Source organism: Alosa pseudoharengus, unplaced genomic scaffold (genome assembly GCF_046254945.1).
Source record: "Alosa pseudoharengus isolate Yale_2024_CS ecotype anadromous, Long Island Sound unplaced genomic scaffold, YU_APseudo_1.1 YU_APseudo_1.1_scf_4, whole genome shotgun sequence".
Classification (NCBI taxonomy): domain Eukaryota; kingdom Metazoa; phylum Chordata; class Actinopteri; order Clupeiformes; family Clupeidae; genus Alosa; species Alosa pseudoharengus.
The window spans coordinates 35181100-35199286 of NW_027468774.1; the positions used below are offsets into that span (position 1 = coordinate 35181100).

General features: G+C 44.1%; 2 protein-coding genes across 2 annotated transcripts; both read right to left on the minus strand.

The window, feature by feature from the left end:
- Positions 1–374: 374 nt before the first annotated feature.
- On the minus strand, positions 375–8695 carry LOC143102444 (NACHT, LRR and PYD domains-containing protein 12). The gene is made up of 9 exons (XM_076266020.1): positions 8299–8695; positions 6351–8136; positions 5206–5367; positions 4614–4781; positions 4227–4400; positions 3745–3915; positions 3374–3544; positions 846–1013; positions 375–747 (listed from the first exon to the last, which is right to left on the minus strand). The coding sequence occupies exons 1-9, from the start codon at positions 8342–8344 to the stop codon at positions 678–680; spliced, it is 2916 nt and encodes a 971-aa protein (XP_076122135.1). The 5' UTR covers positions 8345–8695; the 3' UTR covers positions 375–677.
- A 1596-nt stretch (positions 8696–10291) lies between these two features.
- Positions 10292–14021, minus strand: LOC143102445 (keratin, type II cytoskeletal 7). Its single transcript, XM_076266021.1, has 9 exons — positions 13455–14021; positions 12822–13030; positions 12595–12655; positions 12346–12441; positions 11880–12044; positions 11599–11724; positions 10956–11176; positions 10756–10793; positions 10292–10459 (listed from the first exon to the last, which is right to left on the minus strand). Exons 1-9 carry the CDS (start codon positions 13899–13901, stop codon positions 10380–10382), a joined length of 1443 nt encoding a protein of 480 aa, XP_076122136.1. The 5' UTR covers positions 13902–14021; the 3' UTR covers positions 10292–10379.
- Between the last annotated feature and the right edge of the window lie 4166 nt (positions 14022–18187).

Here is an 18187-nt window from a genome sequence, read left to right on the forward strand (position 1 = left end):
GTAAAGCTAATAACCAGATATACACCAATTCTGAATTCAAAATTCCCTGATATTCCATGACTTTGCTAGCCTGGGTTTTCCCACGCTGCCTTACGCACACAATTTTATTCACGCTGCTAGCCAGGCTATGACTTTGCACCCAAAATATATGATGATAAAATTCCCTGACTTTCCAAAATTCCATGATATTCCAGAAATTCCATGACCTGTGGGAACCCTGCAAATGTAAGTCGCTTTGGTTAAGCGTCTGCTAAATAAATAAATGTAAATGTCAAAAGCAATTTTTAAAGACCAAATAAAACTAAAATGAATTAAAATTCAAAAACTGCTGAGCTGCTGAAACCCATATATGAAAACTACACAAAAAAAAAAAATCCTGGCAATACTAATACTGTGATATGACTGATTTAATGGTCAATGTGTCTTATTGTAATACTGTCTGTATTGTCATGCCAAAGAAGACCTGACATGTTCTACTTACTGAAAAACAGTTCCCCTACAGGAAGAATAAAGTACCAATGCTATCCTATACAATACAAAACATGAAATGCCAAATAGTGAAAAGCAGAAGAACAGAATCCTGTACATTTCCTTTGGGGCACACTCTGTAAACAAGCACTGACATGTGAACTGTAATGAAACAGGGCTTTGAGTAGCTGTGTGCTGATCATGAGGGCTCAGTATCTGATCCTGGAACAGCTCTCCATCAGCTCAAACACATCTTCACTCAGGTCATTATACTGCAAACTGAAAAAAACAACAACAACAACAGGTCAACAAGAATCAAATGTCTCAAAATGTGACACAAATCTCTATCTTTGGACACTGCGGTCACCACCACTCACTTGAACTCTTTGAGACCAGGGCAGCTCTTTACCAGCTGGACAAGGCTGGGGATGGAGCTGTCAGTCAAAGAGTTGTTCTTCAGGATGAGAGTCTTCAGAGAGCCATGCGCCCTCACTGCTTCACACAGATCCACCACACATTCATCTGTCAGGTCAATCATCTCCAAGCTAACATACACACACACACACACACAGACACACACACACGTCACAGTGGACAGTATTAATTCACCATTAATCCATTGGCCATTATAGAATAATTACGACTGTAGGAACTACACATACAACAAAAATATAATGACAGGAGCAAATTTAGTTATTGTTAAAGGTGCAGTCAGCGATCGCTGTTATATGTAAATGTTATGTAACCCATCAGCAAACATCTCCTCACAATCCGCTAGCTGCCCATCCCGTGAGTACACTGTAAAAAAAAATGTCTCTATAGGCAGCCCAGGCTCCAAAAACTGGAAACAAACAAAGTGGGGGCATCTGGTCTCCCAAACAAAAAACAAACACTGTGGAGTTTCTCTGGGAATACTGAAGGGAGGGAATACTAAGAAGTTGTTATACTGTACAAACATAAACATAAACAAATGTGACGTCACACGCAAATTCTGATTGCACCTTTAACTGGACAGGAATAGGATAATGACACAAAGACCAGTGTTGGGAGTAATGTGCTACAAAGTAACGCGTTACTGTAATTCCACTACTTTTAGTGGTAACGAGCATGTAACAAAGTATTTTTGTAAATCAAGTAACGCAATTACAATTACTGAAATTTCAAAGGGTTCATTACTTGCGTTACTCTGTTGATCTTGAATGAACGACTGCAGACAAGATGACAGATGCACATTTGCTGCTTCTAATCTAACGTCTCCCGACCTTAGCTGTGTTTCCAGCGATTGTGTTTCATGTTTAGATTGCAGATGCATTCTTTACAGTTAATAGGAGCCTCCTCACATTCCTCCTTATTTCGTATATATGATAAAACACACAAGAGTGCATTAGGCTACAATTTAAATGGGCATCTTAAAAGCCTTTTCCCTTTCGTTTCCATCTCGTAAGCTCCAGTAAAATCGCATTGTTGTTTATTTTATCTCTGCTCTTTTTCGCCTATTGCGCAAAAGCCTCGTTATATCAATTTCTCATTCTTACAACATAGCCACGCCACAACACCAATAGGCCTACATACAGTAGCCTATATATAGCCTTGGCACAAGCAAGCACACGTTTAACTCGAGAGGAAAATGCAGATTTCACTTACCAGATAAAGAAACCTCCAAATAGCCTACCGTACGTACTACAGCGACTTGAGTTATTTGCACAGTATGTTTACATCGGAATTGACGTCCATGGTGTTATGGATTCATTTGTCTGCGACGGAACATGCAACTTCTCTCTGGAACACCTTATCAGCTGAAGAGTAACCTTCTGCATAGTGCGCGACAACCCAAACCCTCAGATGCGCCTTTGAACTTATTTTGGTAGGTCAGCACTTGTGCAGCGCAGGCTTTTCCCAAACTGGTGGTGCTTAAAATGCTATATAATACAACTGTGTTCAAAGCAGGATGAGGATAACCTAAGGTTGTATGTGTGTGTGAGCAGACAAGAACGGCTTTAAAAAAATAGGCCATTTAACATTGTTTCACATTACATCTCATTGAACTCATTCCATGTAGCCTACAGAAGGACTGCAATAATAATGATAATAATAACTTATTACTATATTGCAAAATTCAGTGTCAGTGCACCACCATGCATACTACTACTGCTACTAGTAGTAGTAGTAGTAGAAGGCAAGCAGTAGGCAGTGTACTGTACATATCTATCAAACCACCTAGATGGTGAGGGTGGCGCAAAAACAAGGTCAGGGAGAACTTCATGCATTGTAGAATGTTTTGTGGTCAGAAAAAGTTTGAGAACTCATGCATTTGAAGGCCCGTTGAAACTACAATAAATAGGTCTAAAAATTAGGTTTACTCAGTACTGTTCATATTGACATTTTAAAAGCAGACTTAAAAGTAACTCAAAAGTTACTTTCTCTAGTAACTAATTACTTTTGATATACAGTAATTGGTAAGGTAATTCAATTACTTTTGAAAGAAGTAACTAGTAACTGTAACTAATTACTAATTTTCAGTAACTTGCCCAACACTGCCCCCCCCCCCCCCCCACACACACACAGAGTTGTCACACTGGCATCCATCAAATCTGTGTGCGTGTGCAGACAGAGAATCCAGAGAGATGTCATTCATTCCAAATGTTCCTAGAGAGGCTACCATGTGAAGCTACCAGGTTTGTGTGTATGAGTGTTCCCGTGGGTGTGCAGGAGTTGAAGAAACATTTGCACTCTGGATGTGGTTCCAGGGTAGAATGTCAGTGAAGCTATGTTGCTGTGTGTGTGTATGAGTTTGTGTGTGTGTGTGTGTGTGTGTGTGTGTGTGTGTGTGTGTGTGTGTGTGTGTGTGTGTGTGTGTGTGTGTGTGTGTGTGTGTGTGTAGTGGGTGAGAGATGCTAGTACTCACTCCAGATCCTGTACGTTGCAGTGGCCGTGTTTCAGGGCATTCCACAGGTGTCTGGCTCCTCGGTCTCCCACTTTGTTCAAACCCAGAGCCAGAGCCTTCAGCTTAGAGCCACCACACAGCACTTCCTCCAGGGCACTGAACACTGACAGGGTCAGCTCACACCGTGTCATACTGTACACACACACACAAACACACAAACACAGACACACACACACACACACACACACACACACACAGACACACACACACACACACACACAAACAGATACATTTTAAACCCACACATTTTTATATTGCCTTCTACTGTATATATGCTTGGTGCTTCCAACTTTATGGGAATTGTTCTCATTCATTAGAAGAGAGATTGCCACCTGAGATTGATGAGAGAACATTCTGGCCCCTTGAGGCTCTCGCAGAGCAGCAACGCCCCCTCCTGGCCAAGGTCATTACAGGACAGGTCCAGCTCTGTCAGTGAGCCTCCTGATCGCACAGCAGCAGCCAGAGCTGCACAACATGAGCCAGTCAGCCCACATTCAGTCAGCCTGGAAACACACACACACACACACACACACACACACACACACACACAAACACACTCTTATCAGCTTTTTTGGTCTTGTTTTGAAGCAGCTTTGAACATTATCCTCAGGCTTTTGAGAGATGTGATGTGATATGATGACTATGTCTTCAGTGGACAGTCTGTCTGTCTGTCTGAGGCCTGCTTCATGTGAGTGAGATTGAGAAGTCTGTTCATCTGCACTCTCCATATAACATGTGCCTGACTAAAGTGTATGTTTAGTCCAGTGCTATTACAATGAGAGGTTGACTGTGTACATGTGAGCGTGTGCATTACTTGAGTGTGTGTATTTTGCTGCCGGGGTTGCTGAGGCCACGTGAGAGAGCGTTCACTCCAGGGTCACACAGGTCATTTCCGGTCAGATCAAGGGATGTTAAAGGACAGTGACCACAGCTCAAGGCCTCGGAGAGTGTGTTCATGGAGCCTGCGGTAAGATCACAGCTGTGGAGACTAATTTCACACACACACACACACACACACACACACACGCACGCACACACACACATACAAAAACACACACAGTTAAAAACACTTACACCACAGATGACCTTGCCTGAGGTAATTTGTGCCTCAACATTAACCAAAGGCAGTTCCCCTCCTCACTGTCATAAGCACACTGAAGGAGAAGTGTGAACATGTGTGTGTGTGTGTGTGTGTGTGTACCTGAGCTCTTGCAATTTACACTGCTGGCTCTTGAGTGCGTTGCTAAGCAGCGTGAGTCCCTCGTCGGTGAGCTTGTTGCCGCGCAGGTCCAGAGCACGCAGCTCACAGGCCGCAAGAGCCACAGACAGGTCCTTGCAAACCGCAGCGGTGAGTTTACACACAGGGACACTACACACACATACACACACAGGTACACAGATACACAATTAAACACACATAGAGCTCCGGGCACTGCACGACACAGCAGACAAAACAAACGGAGAATGTCCGCACACCATAGAAACTCCCAAACTTGAATTAATTAAAAATCACGAAAGGGTCTTCTTCAGGCAAATGGACCTTCAACCTGACATGGCTCCATTTGCCTGAAGACCCTGTCGGGCACCTGGCCTAAAGGGATGTGCACGCAACCACTCTACCAGACAACACAGCAGACACTCACATTACTTTGTGTCACAAGCAATGTCCTGTTTGGAATGCAATTGTAATGCAAGTGTGACCGTGTAAGCTATGCAGAAACGCTGCCATTGCTGCTGAAGACACTGAGGACACCGTCACACTCACTCACGCAGGCAGACATGTGCTTCTGTACCTGAGCGTGCGCAGTGAGGAGTGGGTGAGCGCGGGACACAGCACCTGGACGCCCTCGTCTCCCAGGCTGGAGTAGGAGAGGTCAAGCCGGGTGGTGACTCCCTCTCTCAGGCCCTCCGCCAGATGGGCCAAGCAGTCTGGAGTCAGGACACTCTGAGACAGTCTGAGGAACACACACACACACACACACACAGACACACACAGAGACACACACAGAGACACACACAGAGACACACACACACACACAGATACACAGGCAGGATTAGTGACAAAACCAACTCAGTACACAGAGTCTACAGTACGGGCCCTTGTTAAAAGGCCGGGGAAAGTGCAAAGTCAGTAAGCAATTGTGTCCTGCGCATGAACTAAATCCATTGTGTGCCGTGTGGGAGCATTGAGCTGGCTCATCTGTGTGTGCTCAGGATCTTTGTTGTGGTATTAAATTAGCAAGTAGATTTAGTATATAGTGATTCATTTACCTTTAGTTACACTTCAGACTTTGCACTTTGACCAGCATTTAAATTAGGGCCCATTATGTAAATATGAATGAAAATAAATTTGAATTTGAATTAGATTCCACCTGGAAGGTATATGCCGTCCTGTGCAGCATTGTTCTATTCCAAACTATGCTGTACTACTGAACTATTAGGGAGGTGGTGGAGTCCATGTTGCAACACAATTTCAACATATTCACACATATGATGGCCCAACCCATTTCCCGGAACATTTCCGTACCAGAATGAACACACAGAAAACAACAGATTGCAGTGGATTCTAGGGCTGCACCTTTTGGGGATAATGTCTAATGGCAATTTTTCTGTTTTTTGTCTATTTGTGATATCATTTTTGAGAGTCAAGCTTCAGTTCAGTATTCCAAATTTGGCTTTAAGTAGGGCCACTTCTGATTGGTGAGATGCCAGATGCAAAAGAAGCTTCACTTTCTGTCACACAAGGAGGATGACATTAATATAAAAATCATCAATCAATCAATCAATCAATCAATCAAGATGAAATGTGTGGACAGAATTGTGAGCTGCTTTGCGATTAGTTAATTGCATTAAAAATGGATTCATTGTGCAGTCCTAATGGGTTCCATGCTGAACTCAACTCAAGCCTATGCTAGTGATCTTGATGTAGTGTCCTTACATGATGCTGTGAGCCAGCTTAAAGGCTGGAAGCAGCAGTGAGGTATGATCAGTGGTCAGGCCCCTGCTGCTGTAAAGGTTCAGCTGTTGAACCTCCTCAGCGCAGCTCAGCACATAGCTCAGTGCAGCGCAGTCTGCCCTTTCCATGCCACCGTAGCTGATCCCCAGTCTGGCACCGGGGCTGCTTATGCTCCGCTTCACGAGCGCTCGGTTCTGCGTCTCCCTCAGCAGATGGAAGCAGCGCAGGTGGCGCTCTTTGTAGTAGCCTTCCAGGGTCTCCCGCGCGTGGGTCTCCAGCCAGCGCTGGACCTCTGCTGCCTGACCGCCAGCGTAGCCGGCCTCCAGCAGTCCCTCCAGCGGCGCCCGCTGGGACGCCTCCGACAGACCGGCCACAAAGGCCTCCGCCGGCTCCACAAAGGCCTCCTCCAGATCGGTCATCATCTCCTCCGCTCCGCCGTCCCACCCGCAGCCCTCCAGGAAGAAGCTGACGGCCGTGAGGAACTGCTGCATCACGGGACACAGGAAGACGAACGTGCGGTCTCCGTGGGCGTCGAAGCCCTCTCGCAGAAAGGTACGCAGCAGCGGGGAGGAGAGGAAGCGCTCCAGACCGCACGACGCCAGCTCCTCTCGGGAGCAAAAGTCTCGACAATCGTCCATGGAGCAGACCCGCGCGAGCTGGGCTAACCCGCGCAGGAGAGTGCGGACGGGGGGCGCCTCCTGGGCTTGACCCGCCACTGCCCGGCTGGCGCTGGTGGTAATGGGCCTCAGGCGGAGGGCTGCGGCGTGGGCCAACAGATGCGTGAGCGTCTCGGGAGGAGCACCTCCAGCCCGCTGCAAGGCACAAGCCACGGAGGCCAGCGTCCAGCAGAAGAAGGGCCGGCTGCTGAGCTCATACACCCCAAACCCGCGCTCACAGACCTGGGTCAGCTCAGACGCCAGGCGCCCGTCGTCGTCGGGGAGGACGCGCTGGAAGAACCGGCTCCTCTGAGACGGGGAGAAGCCCAGCACCACCACACACTTGCCACCAGGGGGCAGAGCGTCCGGGTCTGGCACCTGTCTGGACGCTATGAGGAGGGAGGCAGCGGGCAGCAGTGTTCCCTGTGCCAGGCTGCAGAGCAGGTGGGAGATGGGCACCGGTTGCCTGGGGTCAGAACACAGAGTGAGCTCAGAGGGAGGGGAGAGCAGCTTGGAGATGTCGGGGAGGTGAGGGGTTTGGTCCAGCCCGTCCAGGAGCAGGAGGAGCCGGGGCTGGGCGGCCGAGGAGGAGGACCGTTCCCCCAGAATGTAAGAGATGGTCGCGGAGGAGAGGTGAGGGTGAGCCAAGAGGAGAAGATTCTCCAGAGACAAACAGTTTCGCTTCATCTCCTCCAGTTCTCCTTCAGATCCGGACTGCCTCGCATTACTCACCCACGTGGTCACACACTCACTGACACACACGCGTAGGAGCATGTCATAGCCCTTTAGCACCTGGGCCTTTGACCAATCCTGTGCCAACTTCTCTAGACACATACTCTTCCCTGCCCCTGCCGGTCCCACCAACACCACCACCCTCTTTTCCAACAGTGTGTCTTCAAAAGTCAGCACACTGGTGATGACTTCATCTAAGCCTTGTCTGCTCTTGTCCTGTTCTGTGAGCTGGCTTGCTTCAGGGCAGAGGGCAGCTGTCAGGGGGGTGTGCTGGTCTCTACTGAGCACACTTGCAGGGCACTCGCGGCCCAGGAGGCAGTCTCTCCCCTCTGGAGTCAGCGGCGGCGTCAGCAACGCCTGCATGTGCGCTGATCGTGCAACTGTGAGAACGAGATTACATTTAGCCCAGTGCAAACATGATCATGTACAGAGACAATACATAGCCTGTCGTTTAGTTGTTTGTTAAGATCGACTACTAGGAAGCACAGGGAAAATATAGTCTGAAAAACGAATATCGTAAATTGTCGAACTCAAAGACATACTTAGCCAACTGTCCGTGCTATCGAAGCCATCTTGAGTTGTTGCCATCACCTTCTCTTTGAAACACACGTTGTAAAATAAAACGAAACGATTCTGATGTTCAAATTCGAAGTCAAGTCGAACATCAACTGCACATTCTTTAGCACAAGATAGAAATGGAGAAGGAAAGGAAGTGAATGATGTGCAATATCCCGTAATGACTCCACAGTCCAAAACACACCCTACATGAAATGAATCATAATCTGTCTACTTGCGGGCATGAAAAATAGTAGCCTATGTCGCTTCAATAAGCTAATAAGTTATGAATGCATCTCATGCACACTCTAAAGTTCACATCATGACCAGACGAATGTGTAAAATGGTTTAGACAAAAGTATAAAGTAGATATTCGTAGTTAGGTCGCTCGTCCACACCAGTGATTCATAAAATGACGACAGTAGGTTAATGTATAACATTTTCCACTAGGTGCCAGCATTTCACTATTTTCAAGCAAGGATGCTTTGTTTATGACTAGGCCTACAGTAAACTCGTCTACCTCAGTAGTACCAGACTAGTGCTGAGGACTTAACCCTTGTGTTGTGTTGGTGTTCAAATTTGACCGATTGACAGTTATTTTCTCTCAAAAATAACCTCAAATAATCCTCCCCTTTCTGACTTGCATGAGCTCAGGCCATATAGCAAATGGAAGTTCAAAACGGGTAATATCAATAGACCTTAAGTTGATATCACAACATTAGATGATAATATATGTGGTACTATGGATTTATAAAAAGTTGCATCATCTACCTGTTACACAGGATGTAGGCCTACTTTCACCTAGACATGGGGAGTGGTGCTGTGAGAATCACGTTGCTTTCTCTGAAGGCAGGTTTGTTTTCGCCAACTTATCAGGCTCTGAGAATGTGGTCAGTAGGACATGAGCCCCACAGAGGACTGGGCTTTCACACCCCCAGCATCAGTTAGCCTATAACTCAGAGGCATGCCACATGCAGAAGTTTTCTGCCGACACTGCAAATGAATGGTGTATTAGGAAGGGACAGGAGGGAGAGTGCAGGAGCCTGGTGGAGGATTTTGTGGTGTTTGTCGAGCCATCTGCAGCTGAACACTTCGAAGACCTCAGAGATGTTTGAATTTTTTGTCTATCTATGGCTGTGAAACTTTTTGAGCACTGTTGCTTAGCAATGTTGAGTATTGTTGTTTGGGTACATTCAGTGATATTTTTTCTGGAGTACTTTAATAGGCAAATCACCAATAGGCAAATAGTCATGATCATCCAACCAGTGCACATGGAACCGGCTGCCCACAAGCAAAAATACTACAGCCTCCACCATTTACAGTTTTTTCTCTGTCACCTTCGCACATTAAAATGGAACAAACAGCATGTAGCAGAGGGTCATCCAGCGGAGAGGCTGTTACACCTCATAAGTGCATTTTTTTCTGTGAACTTACAAGATGTAATAACCCCTCCACTGGTGCATCAGGGCCGTTTGACAATCTCAAACATGCATTTCTTTCTGTAAACTTATCTCTTACTTAGGTTTCACCCCCAAGGCTGCACCACTGTCTTCTGTCATGGGTTGTTCTGTGGTGTACCTGCAGAGATTCTCCTTCCATGGGTATGATCACTGCTGCCTTGTTGATTTACTCTACCCCTCCCTCTCTTTGTCAACTTTAGGTGTGGTAAAGAACACAAGGAATTAGAAGACTCACAAGCATATTCATTCTCTGCGATCATATCAAGTATGTAGAGTGTTTGTCAAAGGTGTTTTTCCAAACTTTCAAGGATACCAAGAAAATATTCTGTAGCCTACACAGTGAGTAACCTTCATATAATAATATTTTGTCATACAGACAGTTTATTTGTATTGAAACAACCCGGTTACAGCTAAATATAGTAAAGATCTAAACATGCAATGAAAAAAGAATGCATTCAGTGTACTGCATTCAATAATGTGAATGTAGAAATGTGTGTGTGTGTGTGTGTGTGTGTGTGTGTGTGTGTGTGTGTGTGTGTGTGTGTGTGTGTGTGTGTGTGAAGTGTGTGTGCCTGCCTGGAGGTATGACTGTCTTGAGTCTCTATAACTCAGCATTCTGAGACACTGTCCTCAATAACTTTGATGAATACTTTTGATGTTGACTTCTTGCGAGATCTGAGCGGGTGGGCTGGATCAGAGAGAGAGAAAACTAGAATGAAACAGACACAAATTTCTTTCTCTCTCTCTCTCTCTCTCTCTCTCACACACACACACACACACACACACGCACACACACACACACACACACACACACACACACACACACACACACACACACACACGTGCACACACACACACACACACACACACACACACACACACACACACACACACACACACACACACACACACACACAACACACGTGCAAGGCAAATATCAACAACAAATCTGCAACTCAATATCTCACTCTTGCATGAACTCACAGGTTGTCTGGACATTGACAGTATGGTCCTTTCCAATCCTGTGAAATAATATCAACACAAAATGAAAAAATAAAAATTAGCAAAACATATTAGCAAAACAATTAGCAAAACATATAATAATAATAATAATAATAATAATAATAATATATCAATAATCACTTAACAATAGAATTTGTCTCATTCTTATTTTTATATCTGACCTTCTTTCCTCTCCTTCCAGTAGACTACGGTAGGTGGCAATCTCAATATCCAGTGCCAGTTTGGTATTCATAAGCTCCTGGTAGTCACGCAATTGCTTGGCCATGTCTTGCTTTCCTTCCTGAAGGGTTTTCTCTAGGTTTCGGATTCTGGCTTGGGCATCCTTCACTGCCACCTCCCCCTGGTTCTCTGAATCCGCAATTTGGGCCTCCAGGTAGGCACGCTGCAAAAACAGAGTACACCACACTACACCATCAGAGCTGGCATTGTTTTAGTACACTTATTACATTCTTGGCTGAAAATATTGATATTATTTTGAGGATAGTTTTAAATAAAGCTGAAGTGCATTACTGCACATATCCTGTAAACTATATATTGTCCCTTTGAGAATATGTCACTTTTCCTCCTTGTTTTATCTAGTCTTGATTTTTAATTAAAGGAGAAGTGTTCATGTTTTACGATTAATTACTGTAAATACACAAATAGTCCCATCACAACTGGTGAATGCAGACGGGAGAGTAAGACTGCTCATGATTAACTCTAGTCTATTCATATATGGAAGTGCTGATACTCTGTGTTGTGTCGATACATTTCTGTTGTAGTTTCTGTTCCGAGGGGTTGCTATGGTGACAGGCGCTCTCTCACCTGTGCTTTTGCATTGTTGATGTCATTCTCCAGGCGTGTGAGGTTGCGTTTGAGATCAGAAATCTCCTGTCTGGCTATCCTCAGCTTCTCTGAGGACTGGTCAGCTTGCGCCGAGATCTGATTAAACTATTCACACACAGAGACTGCAGCTCATTAAAATTTTTGAGAGAGAGAGAGAGAGAGAGAGAAGAGAGAGAGAGAGAGAGAGAGAGAGAGAGAGAGAGAGAGAGCAAGAGTATAAGAGATGGTGCATTGTTGTGTTGTAGTGTGTGTGTTCTTACCTTGGTCTGGTGCCAGACCTCAACTTCCTTGCGGCTGCGTAAGGAAATGCCCTCATACTGTTCTTTCAAGTCACACACAATCTGCTGCATGTCCAGTTCTCGTGAGTTGTCCATCTCAACGATTACTGAGATGTCCTGCAACTCAGCCTGCAGCTCACTGAGCTCCTGACCGCAGGGGCATCAACCAGAGAACATAGAGGTTTTATTCAGTCTAACTTACATTTATCTTTTTGTTGAATTTCATTTAAAAACAGAGAGTGATAGATAGATAGACAAATCGATAGATAGAGAGAGAGAGAAAAAGGGAGCAATTGAGAATAAGAAGGATAAATATAATTTGGCCCACTCTGTAGGTGCTATAAATTTGGCAGACTGCAATAGTATCGAGCAAGACTTATGATTAATGGTATGAACTACTATGACTAAAAATATAAGAATTATAGATGTATAGTTTAAATGCTATTACCTGTTCATACAATGTCTTGAACACATTTATATCTTGGGTGAGGCTGGTCCATTTCCCCTCCAAATCAGATTGTTTCAGGTACGCAGTATCTACATCCTAAGACATATCAGCACAAACACAGAGAAGGCATTACAGAAGCTTTGACAGTGTGGCAAACTATGTGCTTATTAGATCTATCCAGAGATGTTGAGAGTGTGCTGCTGCTGGTGTTAGTTGGTGTTGGTGTTGATACGTGTATTATGCGCCTACCCTCTTCAGGATGACAAACTCATTTTCTGCTCCATTTCTCTTGTTGATCTCCTCCTCATACCTGCAAACAGGTGAGGTGAGACAGTGCCATCAATGTCAAAACACATTTCACCAAACCAGAGCTGAACTTCAAGATTGTTTTGCTGCATTCTGAGCATTCTGTCATGTTGAGTATGTGAGGAATGCCTTCATGTTTCAGGTATAAGCTATGACTGTAGGTGACTCACTTCTGCTTCCTGTCCCCCACTTCCACATGAACCCTCTCAAGCTCTCTTTGAAGGTACTGTTTGTCCACTGCAAGCTGCCGTAACTGTACCTGCAGGGTCTGGATGTAGGAGTCGAGCAGGGGCTCACACTTAGAGGGAGGACGAGCGCCTTTCTGCAGCACCTGCCACTTGGTCTCCAGCACTTTATTCTGCTGCTCCAGTTGCCGCACCTAGTGTGTGTGTTTGTGTGTGTGTGTGTGTGTGTGTGTGTGTGTGTGTGTGTGTGTGTGTGTGTGTATGTGTGGAAGGGACAGCAAGGTGGATTAGGAGTGGGAGTTGAGGGTGAGATGGAGAGAGTATAAAAGAGGAGTAAAAAAGAGAGAGAGAGAAAGAGAGAGAGGGGGAGTAGAAAAGAGAGACAAGTGAAAACGAATGACACTTAAAAACAGAAGCGTTATGTCATAAATATTTATGACTTGTTTATGACACGTTCATGACAGTGTCATGTCACTCTTACATGTATTACAATATTACATTGCATTACACCTGTATGTCGATACTGTCAAGTAAAGTGTAACCCAAAAGGCAAATGCCTGAGCTAATGTTTGGTACGCTCTAACACTCACACAGACACACTTAGGCTCAGGTACTTACCTTATCAATAATGGAAGCAAATCGATTGTTGAGTTTCTTGATTTGTTCTTTCTCCTGCATGCGCACAGCTTGAATAGTGGGGTCGATGTCCAAGTTCAGAGGCGTTAGCAGGCTCTGGTTCACGGACACAGCTGTGATGGGCTTACCCACATAGAAGCCCCACACCAGGTAGGTAGTGCCCAGCGAGCCAGCACTGAAACCAAGGCCAGAGCCAGACCCCAGAGAGCGACTGCTGAAGTTCTGGGTGCTGCCACTGAAGCGTTTGCGTCGCGCACTCATGGCTGATAGAGACGAGAGAGAGACAGAGACAGAGACAGAGAGGCGAGTTTGCCTGTTCCTCTGATGTGGAATTCTGAAGAGGAAGCGTCTATGTCTTTTGAGGGGTGGGTGTGTATGCATGCATGTGTGTGGTTTATGTGTGTTGTCCCGTGATGACATGTTTGTCATGGACAAACCAGTCAGAGCTGTTCTGTTCAGGTACTCTGTAGGGCCCCCCTCGCAACCTGGCAGTCCCCTCTGTTACCCTCTAGGGGTTTACCACACTGTGTTCTCATCTGCACTCCACATTCCAATTTGAATGCAAATGAAATGACATTTAGTCACACCCACCTCTAGGGCCACTGCATAGCTGGTTTTAAAACTATTAAAGTCAATAAATCTGTGAGGTTGCAGAAAGCCTCACTGCTAATCACAAGTCACAAGAACAGAGATTGCACAACAACAATTCCTGACTTCCCAGTGGCTTTAAAATATGACTGGAGAAACAAGTTTTGAAATTATACTCTCTTAAGCATGCATTATAACTGACACACACACACACAAACGTATGCACGCACACATACACACACACAAACGTATGCACGCACACATACACACACACATGCATGCACACAGGTTGCATTTCCTGTATTGACGTTAAGTAGTTTGTCCACCAGATGGCGCAGCGACACTTTACTAGACTTACTCACTCACTTACTTCCTACAAGGATAAAAGGCCAGAGAATGGCAGAGAATGTCTAATAAGGGTAGGATCAGAGAATGTCTAATAAGGGGAGAACCTTCACTCTCGGAACTCTTCCGGTGTGGTACTGCATCTAGGGGCGCTCACGGGCGAGTCCAGAATGAATGGAGGTCTATGGAGCTTTACCCCTCAAAATCCACTTTTCTCGGGATATAATTTTTTTTCAAGTAATTTGAATGTTGTATTCGAAAGGGGAGGCAAAGACAATACACTTGGTTGAGTATTATATTTTTTAAAGTCACTTAATTGTTCTAAAAAGGCTTTCAAACGTGTCAATGACGTCATTCATTAGCGTGATCATAGCATAGCATAGCATCAATGCTAGCGTGTTATGGGCAACAACGACCCAACCTGTAAGAAAACGAAAGGACATGACTCCCTGATTATTTCACTTTTGATTGATAATCCATATCCATTTTGTGAAAAATAAAATAAAATCTGAGGGTTTCAGTTGTTAAATAGGTGAAAACAATAAATGTAGCCATGTAGCTCCATAGGACCCCATGTATTTTGGACTCGCCCGCGATCGCCATCTAGGTGAACTCTGGTGAACTGCAGCCAAATTCGGTTTGTATGGGATTAATAGAGAGTGGGGAGGCTCTCCGTAGACGGGCTCTGGTAGGATCATTTCCACATGACATATATTTCCATTTCTTCTTGAAGCCAAAATAAACCTGAGAAAGTTTATCGGACATGCTTGGTTTTTACTGCAGGTATTAATCTTACACCAGCTTAATGTTATATCCACATAATGTTATATTATATATATATATATATATATATATATATGATAGTTTTGGGTCTTTCAAGAGGGGTCTAAAGGCATAATGTTATATCCATGATATGTAATAATGTTACCGTTAGCATTGGTTGAGTTATGGAGGCTAGTTTGATTGTTGGTGTATTTGTGAAACATAAATGCGGTTATACCAGGCAAATTGATAACAGCACTCTCTTTTGACTGTCATCTCAATCTTTTCTGACCATACTGACAGGAGCTAAGTTAGTTGGCCCCAATGCTAACGTTCACTAACGCGATGGTTTGCTAATGGAAGATATAAGATAAGCTGTCTACTATGCATCCTAAACAAAGGGCTGGGACATTTCTGCTGTGGACTCGCTCACAGTCCTTAGTGGCCCTGTGTGTGCTTTGCAAAATGTTGCATTAAGACCACAAAAAGTCTACACAAAATAAATGTGAGCATCTGAACATTCATTCCCAAACACCTAGGCCTACACCCTAGTTTCAGTCTTCAATTTCTTGCATTTCAACAAAGGTGTTTCAAGTAAGGAAGAGCATGGTTTAGGATTCAAAGGTGTAAAGTAACTGATCATATTTGTCAAATGTTTTGCTTGCATAAAGGGGGAGTCATTAAGCATAAACTATAGTATACTCACAATGTAGTTTGTGGCAATGTACAGAACAAAGACCTCTTTTATTTTTACTATTCTTTCTATTTTATACAACAAAACTAATTACTGTATATGAAGAGCCTTACAAGCATACACAAAAGTTTCAAGAGTGGGGGATGGATGGAGTAGCCTATAAGATGGAGACAAATTGACAAGTGTGAATTATTTTCGCGGAATGGATACAGGACTGAGCGGCGGTCATATTTTGTACCGCTATGCAGTACATCTAGCTTTGTTACATTTCGTAAGCTAGTATTTGTAGTTTGTAACAAAATAGTTTTTGATTTATTTGTGCCCAACTCTGACTACAAGATGCATTGTTTGAAAGCAAATTTTGCCTTTGCTGCATCAATCAATCAATCAATCAGATTTGTTTATATAGCACGTTTAAACATGACTTGCATCAACCAAAGTGCTTTACAGAGACCGGTGGGAAGCAAACATATAACATATAACAAACTAGAAATGCAATTCCGAGGAATTACACGAGGGGATGCAGTCTGCTGGTTAGGGTTTTGGTGGGGCTGTTGGTAGGGTAATTGTGATACCTGCAAAGGTGCTTTTGGAGTAACCAAATTTGAATCTTGTGTGACATGGCATTATTCAGATATCACACTCAAGGTGTTTTTGACCTTGACATTTGACCTTCAACCTTCAACTCACTTCATCTTTGAGTCCATAAAAACACTCGTACCAAATTTGAAGCATGTACGTCAAGCCGTTCTGGAGATATAATGCTGAATGCATGATATATGGCTGGGACTTTTATTTTGACACACAGGAAACACTTTAACAGGATGTGTAGTTCAGGTAGAGCTAGATTGTATGCTTAGAGGCTGAGACAGTTGAATTCCTCACAGGTGACACCTGTGCCAGTGTTCTGATTAGCCTGGGAACTGCTCTGAGAACTACTTAAAGGAGAATTCCGGTGTGATTTTGACCTAAAGTGTTTTGAAACATGATACCGAGTGTGAACGTATGTCTCATAGCCCATCTCGGCTTGTCCCCTGCACTCCGAAATCTGGCGCTAGTTAGCCGATGCTACCAACAAGGCGGTCAATGGTGGTGCCTCGGCATCGGCATAGCCATGCAAATAAATCACTGTTTTACACCATTTACGAGGCTCAATGTATCTCCACACTTCATTGGTAGACTTCCGAGGGCCCTGACATTTAAAACGAGACATTGAGAATATTGAAAAAGCACTGGTAGTTTACTTACAAGACGATTTATACAGACAGTACCTTCACGAAGTTTAGCGTTTGCAGCCATCTTGAATTTAGTCACGATAAGTCGAGCGACGAGTAAGAATGAACAGGTATGATAAGGGATCAGATTCCAAAAATATTTCCGTGGAAATGCATGGATTCCAGTTGCTGCTACTGGAAGAAACTGTAATCCATGCATTTCCACAGAATTATTTTTGGAATCTGATCCCTTATCATACCTGTTCATTCTTACTCGTCGCTCGACTTATCGTGACTAAATTCAAGATGGCTGCAAACGCTAAACTTCGTGAAGGTACTGTCTGTATAAATCGTCTTGTAAGTAAACTACCAGTGCTTTTTCAAAGTTCTCAATGTCTCGTTTTAAATGTCAGGGCCCTCGGAAGTCTACCAATGAAGTGTGGAGATACATTGAGCCTCGTAAATGGTGTAAAACAGTGATTTATTTGCATGGCTATGCCGATGCCGAGGCACCACCATTGACCGCCTTGTTGGTAGCATCGGCTAACTAGCGCCAGATTTCGGAGTGCAGGGGACAAGCCGAGATGGGCTATGAGACATACGTTCACACTCGGTATCATGTTTCAAAACACTTTAGGTCAAAATCACACCGGAATTCTCCTTTAACGAGCGCAGCTGGCTCTATTATGACATCACAGCCCCCATTCAAGTCTATGGGGGAAAAATACACTTTTAATTACAAATATCTCAAAAAGTATAAACTTCTCAAAAATGAAAAACGGATAGGACGGTAAAGCCTTGGAAGATCTACGGAACGGTGTTTGAACCAAATTTGTACGTTAAGCGGTTTGGGCTGAATAGCGCGCACAAAAAGGTAAAAAGAAAAATAATAATAACTAGAAATGCAATTCCAAGGAATTACCAGTGCATGAAAATGCTAAAGTTGTGATGTAAAATATCATGTATAGTTAAAACAGATAATACAGAGATAGTTACTACGGTGATGCTAGGATAGACATGGTGGTTGCATAGCTTAATAAAAGTTGATAGTTTAAAAGTAGACTGTTTAAAAGCTGAATGTAGATGGTTTAAAAGTTGTTGATAGACAGTAG

What these genes read in the sequence shown, in the direction of transcription:
- LOC143102445 (XM_076266021.1), bottom strand. Translation starts at nt 13,901, where the DNA reads ATGACAAACATGTCATCACGGGACAACACACATAAACCACACACATGC. An exon ending in TCAACAATGCAAAAGCACAG is followed by an intron (nt 11,177 to 11,598) that starts GTGAGAGAGCGC and finishes CTGTTTTTGCAG; the next exon opens with CGTGCCTACCTGGAGGCCCA. An exon ending in CTGGAAGGAGAGGAAAGAAG is followed by an intron (nt 10,794 to 10,955) that starts GTCAGATATAAA and finishes ATTATTTCACAG; the next exon opens with GATTGGAAAGGACCATACTG.
- LOC143102444 (XM_076266020.1), bottom strand. Translation starts at nt 8,344, where the DNA reads ATGGCAACAACTCAAGATGGCTTCGATAGCACGGACAGTTGGCTAA. An exon ending in AAGCTGGCTCACAGCATCAT is followed by an intron (nt 5,368 to 6,350) that starts GTAAGGACACTA and finishes TGTGTTCCTCAG; the next exon opens with ACTGTCTCAGAGTGTCCTGA. An exon ending in TCCTCACTGCGCACGCTCAG is followed by an intron (nt 4,782 to 5,205) that starts GTACAGAAGCAC and finishes ATGTGTGTGTAG; the next exon opens with TGTCCCTGTGTGTAAACTCA.